At 39.4% G+C, this 8,480-nt stretch overlaps 1 protein-coding gene across 1 annotated transcript; it reads left to right on the forward strand.

The window, feature by feature from the left end:
- Positions 1–2,190: 2,190 nt before the first annotated feature.
- On the forward strand, positions 2,191–6,929 carry LOC127854146 (uncharacterized). The gene is made up of 4 exons (XM_052389148.1): positions 2,191–2,598; positions 3,411–3,609; positions 4,540–4,662; positions 5,822–6,929. The coding sequence occupies exons 1-4, from the start codon at positions 2,312–2,314 to the stop codon at positions 6,647–6,649; spliced, it is 1,437 nt and encodes a 478-aa protein (XP_052245108.1). The 5' UTR covers positions 2,191–2,311; the 3' UTR covers positions 6,650–6,929.
- Positions 6,930–8,480: the final 1,551 nt, after the last annotated feature.

The raw sequence follows: 8,480 nt of genomic DNA on the forward strand, positions 1-8,480 counted from the left end.
TATCCAGACGCGTATAGCCCTGTTCCAAACATCCTATTCTTGATTTGAAAGTGCAGCTAACGATGAGTCAACATATATCAGTGCCACTAAGACACAAATCTGCAATATAAACAAGTTGTGAGTCGTTAAACACACTTTTTGCGTGTATTAGTTTAAGAAAAATATCTAAATGAATCAATCGAGATTTAAGCTCTCTAAATGCTCATAAAACCCAACGAACACATTAATATTTATTTATTAATATTTATTGTTTGCAAACAGTGTATGTTATTTTTACATTTATACCAAGCATTCCTGCTGTAAAAATGGACTGCCTGACGTCTTGCGTGTTTCGAAAGAATATACGAGAAACTAAAAATCTGTTCGACGCCGGAAGTCATGAACCAATATTGCAATAATGTGATGATGTCAAAATTCTACAACGACATGATATGGAAAAGGTGTCATGGCGTAAAAAATAACTCATCGTCTCGACTAAAACTATGGTGGCAAGTCATTTTCACAAGAGCATGACGCCAAAAGTTATGTAGATTTGTCGACTTAGATCATGTCGACCAAATATATTATCGGGAAAAGCCGGAAACATTTACGTCGAGACTTCAACTTAATGTCGTTATGACGAGTAAAATTAAGATGGGAAAAGCTACAAAACTATGTCGACATACCATGTTATTTCACAGTAAGTCGATATAGATTATTCCGGCATGACCACATTATCGGGGTGTACCATATACGTTTCCGTATGTCAATGCATTTTTATCACTTATTTAAACCATCATCTCACTTTTAATATGTATGATCAAATGTGTTCAGTCAGTGTGGAAAATATCACATTACACATTCCTAAAATCAAAGACTTGTATTGAGTTAAAAAAATTAAAATAACATTTCGTGATGAAATAATTCACTTCCATGTGTCATTTTCTATTCCAATTATCTTAGACAAAAAGACGCATTCTTTGAAGTAGGCATGTTTTCATTGAAATGTTTGCTGCGTACCATGGACGCAAACGGCAAGGATTTGTTTGCGTCGAAGAGAAAATAATTGAATATTAGACACGTTTGCGGCGTAAACTAACACATATTTAGATTAAAGCTGTTTCTCCTTTGATGCTTTGAATAAATGTCTTTCTTGTCATCTTCATAATAGAACATATGCACGTGCAAAAGATATGTTATCATTAGACGAATAAAACAAATACAACAGCACACGTTTTTGATAGTATGATAATACAACCAGAATCGAGAGTCTAGAATGCCTAAACGGGTATGCTGAATAGTGTATGCAAGCTCGTATTGATTAATTTAAGAAGACACTTAATCACTTAAACATTCATCTGAAGTTTGATAGGTTAAAAAAATATGTAAATTCCATTTATACAGTATTAAATGTATAGTGATATATACCGCTGACCAATGTACAGATTTAAACGGACAAAATTTTCCAGTAAAATGGTACCAAGATATGTCAGAATTCCATGTCCGCACCGTCTTATCACGGTGGCACTTTCCGTTTTTGTTTGGTATTTTTCGTTTAGAAGAAGTTTCTTCTTAGCGAAAATCCAGTTAAGGCGGAAAAGGTTGCACCTGATTAGCATGTGCGGACTGCACAGGTTTATCTTGAACGATAGTTTACGCACACGTATTAAGCCCTATTTTTGCAGAGCGAGGCTCGGTTATTAATAAGTGCAATGCTTGAACTCGCCACACTATAGACCGCGTAAAATGTGTATCATCTATTGTTCCAATCTGCTTGTTGTAATGTCAATGTTATCAAATTAATTTGAGACACAAAATTGTATTCATTTGTCAATCGGGATCTACAAGCAGTGTAACAATGATTTAAATGGCAAACGGTGTTTAAACAATTTACACAGTACCACATTAGTGGATTTAAAGTTCTATGTACGAGACTCAGGGTCGTTACTATGTGACTGTGTTGCCAAGATGCCTGACATCCTAGTGAAAGGATTCACAGTTTATTGAAATTAGTGTGAACAAATATTATTTTTAATTGTGATTGTTGACATTAGAATACTCCACTTGTTCATTTTCATCGTGAAAATTAAATTAGACTAGAAACAGGCATACCATGTTTACTTCATTTTATGTGATCAATGCCTTCAGTGAATGTGCATCCATATCCAAATATGAATTTCATCGGGTCTTAACATGGAAAGAGAAGGAAGGTCGTTACATATATAGATGCTATATTTAAATAACATCGTTGGTACTTTATTTAATTTAAAAAAAGACATTGAATGGTGTTCGGAAGGGATCAGTCTGTACAGGCATTTCCTGATTTTCGTACATGGGCTGCGGACCCAGTCGACCAATGACGGCAAAAGGTTCACTTCCGGTACGCTGGGAATACCAGGATGACGACACGGATTCCGATGAGTTTCCGGAGCGTATCGGCACTGGAAGTCCGGGTCACAGAGGTGTCCACTGGGGCACCGGAAAAGAGGAGGTGCTGACGGAGTATGGATCCCTGTTGCCTAGCAACATGGGGTCACGGGTCACTACCGCAAAGGGGTCGCGGATACGAAGCGCCGCTACTAGGATCGGTAGTGCGCTGACAGCCATGACAGTATCGACGTAAGCTCGCATGTTCTGCCACATGTTTATTTTCAAGGTCTCAGGTGCAGCATTCATAAGTTGTACTGATGAAGAAAATTAAATATTTATTTCTGGTTTGCCTTCTTAAGTTGGTCTCGGGTACGCGGAACGTGATACAATTTAAGTTTTTATTGGCGTCCTCATCGTTCACGTTTTGCAGTGGTGGAAAATCACACCTGTACCATTGTCAACGTTTTTAAATAACCATCTTTGCTTTCCTATATGTATACATACCGGTATTCGCCATATCCTTGTTTATCGGCATATAAAGACCGATTAAGCGTTGTGGTATTCAAGGATTGAACCACATATGCGTTATTGAGCAATAGAGGTTTAACACAGAGTTGTTTATTGGACGATATACAACATTTATAAAATTCAAAGTTGCTCTATTCTATTCTTTGTGTTCGTGATGAGAAGTATGGTTTTATCAATATCGAGACTAAATGAGCCTCGCTCTGAGAATACGGGGTGTAAAGTGTCGACCAATATAAGCCTGTGCAGTCCGCACAGGCTAATCAGTAACGACACTTTCCGCTTTTAGTGGTTTTTTCGTTTAAATACAGTTTCTTCTTGACATCAATCCAGTTTAGACGGAAAGTATCGTCCTTAATTAGCCTGTGCGGATTGCACGGGCTAATCAGGGACGACACTTAACGCAGTTGTATAAACCCCTGTTTTCCCAGAGCGAGACTCACATGTCTGGGTTGTTCGTTATGTAGTGTAGTATAATCTTGATTAACCACGCGCACGGTTATTGAGTGTTTCTTTCATTACGGCTTGTTTTCCAGCATGATTAACGAAGCTGAATGGATGATGGACGACGATGACGAAGGTGAGTCTCTAACAGAGGAGGTGGAACTTCCGGGAGTTCGCGCGCCGTCCCTGTCGCTCTGGTACAACGATAATGACGTGGGGGACATCCTTACTCAAGACGTGTATGTTCCCAAGGTGGGCCTGGCGAAGAACACGTACTACTGCTGTCTGCAGGTAGGCATTCCTTGCAAGAAGTTGTTTCAGGTCACGCTGGCGTACCGGATATGCCGTCCGCCTAGTAATCGGGAGGTTTCAGGTGTGATCCCCTCCAAGAGCGCTCAATTGATTTCTCATAAAGACATCAAGTACTGGATCTATTCAGGAAATAGACTTTCAAAAGATAAATAAAATATGTTTTAAAGTATGGCAAAATAAAGTCTGTTTCCATTTGTCCATTCTGTCTGAACATCTGTTATCCCAATTCGTTTCCTATATGCTGGTGATTGGCAGTTTGACAATGGACTCCTACCAATTAAACTAGCTACTGGATAATTAGTCGGTCAGTTCAAACCATCCGAAATACGTGATTCACACCCTTTACCTCCGATTCCGTATGATAACGTAAGAGACCGTGTGGTGTGTCGATGCACTATTCACAATATCTTTAGTTTGTATTTTAATAAGCCACATGTTATCACAAGTTATTGTGTTTGAATTTGCAAGAAAAGCTACGTAAGCTACTTTTGGATTTCTAAAATTGCATCCACATATAGACTTGGGGTTAGATTGGTGTAACACTGTGGTGGATTCGCGATCAAAAGATAGAGACTAGTGAGTTTGATCCTTAGCTATGTTGAGCATTTCAATGATCCTTCTGATATGACTTAAAGAAGTGGGTATTCTTCCGAAAAGCCAAAGTTCTCAAGGAACCCAAGACTTGCAAAATACTTACATACTGATAATTTCTGAAGTACTTACAATAACATGATTACATTACCAATAATCATATTTTTATATTTTTAATATTCTAATGGTAAGCTTTTAGTCATTTTCAGTGAAAATCAATTATTTTAGATACATACTTTGAAGTTTATATTCCTATTAACCAATCACCAATCACTGGAAGAAAGTATTCGAGTCATACAGCACTAGCATCACTTTCAGTGGAACGCGGGAATAAACGGGGGCGGGTATTGCGGCATTCAGGACCACCCTAGGGGACGTAACTACATCTTCTCGCTCTGGGACCCGCCCGACCCCAAGTTGAGGACCAAACCCGTGTATGTGGTAAGCACAGCGTGGTTACTACCATATTCAAGTTTCTTGTTCGGTTAATGTTTTGAATCATCCGTGTATTTTGCACCCAAATTATACATTTGCAACTATTATACACATGTAACAAGAAACTTGTCCTGAAAGGACAGTTTGCGGAAGCAAACAGTAGTTTCGCAAGTTACGTATTTGAAAAAAAAATGGCATCTCGTGGCCTATAATTTACACGTTTGCACTTATAATAGATTAACTGATATGAAAAGCCATGCATTCAGGGTTCGTTGCCTGTTTCTAGGTTACGGTGTGGGGTTCTTAATAAAGGTAATACATTTTAATTGACTTGTGTGTTTTTATTTTTCTCACAAACACTGTTAATACCTTATCGGCGTTATGCGTTTTTGTTATTTCCGCATGGTTTAATGAAAAAGCACGTGATGGATAATTTATTGTATACTGCATATTTGTTCATCTTATTTGGCATTTATGTAAACATAACGAATCATTAACATTATATAAAGTATAATTTGTCTCACTCTAACAAGATCTTGCCTATATCGTAGTATTCCTTTCCGTCTTACCTTTTCCATGTTTTTCCCTACTGAAACTCCTTTAGGAATTTTCTATCGTTCTTCCTTTTTTTCATTTTTTTATATAATATATTAGCATCATCTCTAAAATTGACTTCAGCTTTTATGCAGAAATAGTATATAATATGAAGATATCTTAATAACAATAATTGATATGTTGATTCTGTCAATGTATAACCATTTTTTTCATATGTATATGATTGTATGTTTAAATGGAATAAATAAAATAAGAAAATAAAGTGTAAGGCTAAGTTGCCTTAATCCCTTGCGATTTCCTTATTCAGTAATTGCATGTACTCGATTTAAATATAAGCACATTAATGAGTCTCGCTCGGGGTTTAATGCATGTGCATGAAGTGTCGTCCCAGATTAGCATGTTCAGTCTGCAGTGGCTAATCAAGGACGACAATGTCCGCTTAGACTGGATTTTCGTTTACATGAACAAAACAAAAAAAAATCCATAATAGCGGAAAGTGTCGTCCCAGATTAGACTATGCGGACTGCGCAGACTTCTTTTGTATCTTGAATTGTTTTATCCACGTTTTATCAAAGCTTGGCTCAATTTTGTAAAACAAACTTCACTGTAGGGCCCCGGGACAATGTGTGAGCCATTCGAGGGCGAGGGGGCGGGCCTCAAGTCGTGGAATTTCTCGGTGGGCTGGGACCCTGACTGCTGGTACACCACCGTGCTGCGGCGCTGGGGTCACGACGAGCATTCGTTCTTCGGCTTCTGGGTTAAACACCACATGGAGCAGGACTGGACCCACATCGTCACCCTAGATTACCCGGTGGGCGACGTGTTCTTCGAGACGCTCAGTTGCTCCTTCCTAGAGGACTGGGAGGGTTGCGGGGAGTACGAGCGCCGCGTGCACTTCCAGAACGGCTACAAGCACACGCTCAATGGCGGCTGGATGCCCTTCAGTGCCGCGGCGTTCAGCGTTGTGCGCGAGATTGCCAGCAAAGTGTACGAAGACAAATACGACTGCGGGGTCTTAGATGGCACTTTCTACTTACAGTCCGGTGGCGACACGATGCAGACGGCGTCGGCGATTGACGGAGGGACGCTGGAGCGGCGGATGCCTTCGAAACCGGACATAGTGCCCATGTGCTGCTACCTGACGTCGGTAACCGATACGGAAGTCACGTGGGAGATCCCGAGTGGCGGCGTGCCGCAGTTTCAGTACATCGTGTACGTGGACAGGCTCATTTTCAAGCAGGAAGTGGACTCTGAGGCGCGGATATGTCGGTTCAGTAAGCCACCGAAGGAGCTGGTGGAATTACTGGTAGAGGACATTTATGGGAGAAGCGTCAGATCTAAGTTTCAAGTCATGGTGGAAGAAAAGCGAACGAAATTAAGAACGAAAATGGACTTGTATGTACCCAGTCAGACAAACTTGAGAGCTAAAAGAGTGTAAAAAATAAATTTTCGGATATACTTCTATGCGTGTATAAAATTTGTTGGAAACTGTTTTGACTGGGATCTGTGTACGATGTGAACATATAGCTTAAACAGCAGCATCGATAATATTGTCATGCAATTTGAGTTATGATCCTTGGACTTTGAAGATCAAAAAATATATTTAAAGTTATCAATATCGGTCAAGCTAATGCTGTCTTTCTATTGATCCAATCTACCGTATTTTTTTCTTCTGGTTGTATGCCTGTTTTTCTGTTTAATACAGTTATTTTACTTAACGATTTCTTACCCATACCTGAAACTCATCTGTGTACATTGTATTTCATAGTGGATTGCCGGAGTTTTGTTGCTGTTGTTGCTTACTCAAATATGGCAAGTATATAGTCGGCGCTTTGTCCGCCCGTCCGATTTTACATGTTTATGGAATCGAGTTTGCGTGTCTGAAACGATTTTAACTACAAATCGATGCCTGTCCTTCCATCTTGCAATCACATGGTGGACATGTGCATCGTTGTCTGGTCGTTCCGGTCCAATAACTTTTCGATGAGTTATTGCCCTTCGATAATTACCATGTCACTTTCTAATGAATTTTTCGTTACCGGACGACATCACATAAACTTTACATACACCTTCCTTTACGGGTGAATATGCGCATATTGTAAGGTCGTTCCAATCCGTTGAATTTTTGTTATTTATTCGCGTTAAATAATAATTTCTTTCCGCAAATGATCCGAATCTTATGAAACTATTTGTAGCACCCCTATTTGTTATCCAAGTTGCGTGTATGAAAGTTGTTCCGTTTCAATAATTCTTCAGTGAGTCATTGCTTTAAGTAACTAACATGGCTTTTTATACTAATTGTTAACGTTTCTGTGTCAGACCAGAGCTATATCAATAATCAATTTGTTGGTCAGACTACAGGAACTAAAAATCCTTATTTGATGTAACTGTATATACTGTATTTCTACAGGTTCGACATGCGCATAATGTCAGATCAATCCGCTCCCGTCAGTTATCCAGGGAGTTATTGCCCTTTGAATAATAATTCATTTTTTTCAACCACAATCTGGAACGCTGTAAATGCGTGTGTATGTCGAAGTTTGGTCGTCCTTTCACGTCTGAAACTGCAATATGTGTTGACCCGGAGTGTGTTCCAGCATGCCTACCTCATAAACTTACTAGACCCATAATTAATGGGACGAATTTTAGCTTCAAATTCCAGCTTTTGATTTTGTATAAGTTGATGTGGTCTCGTGCTCTGTTTCTGACGGGAGGGGGCGGAGTACCCGTAAGTAACCCAAATGACCCGTATATTGACCACTGAACAATCTCACGTGCGCCGGAAGTGGAACTTGAAACCGGACCGCTTATGATCCGAATTACATGAAACATTAAACGCAGCATCCCTTTAGGTTGGACATGCGCACATTGTTCGCGCAAATGTTTCAATGTAGTATTGCCATTTTATTAATAATAAATATTGTTTTATTTTTAAGTTTCCGCGCAAGATATAAGGAAATGATCAGTCGACTTTTATGACAATTTATATGCGGTATTCTTGAAGGGTGGATGTGCGCGTATTATCAAGTCTTTCCGCATCAGAGTTTTACGAGGTAGTCTTTGACATGTAAGTTATATTTTTCCCCGTGAGTTTTCGAACACTGCTGATCCAAATTTGAAAACTTATAAGCAGCATACGTACATGTTTATGTTGCCATATTATTGCGCTCCAATGACAGGTCAGTCAGTGTTACTGTTCCGGCCTTCAACAAAGTACTTGGCTCGATGTCTTGTTCACATGCTTTAAATTCAGCCATATATTGAAAACG

Source organism: Dreissena polymorpha, chromosome 12 (genome assembly GCF_020536995.1).
Source record: "Dreissena polymorpha isolate Duluth1 chromosome 12, UMN_Dpol_1.0, whole genome shotgun sequence".
In the NCBI taxonomy this organism is placed as follows: domain Eukaryota; kingdom Metazoa; phylum Mollusca; class Bivalvia; order Myida; family Dreissenidae; genus Dreissena; species Dreissena polymorpha.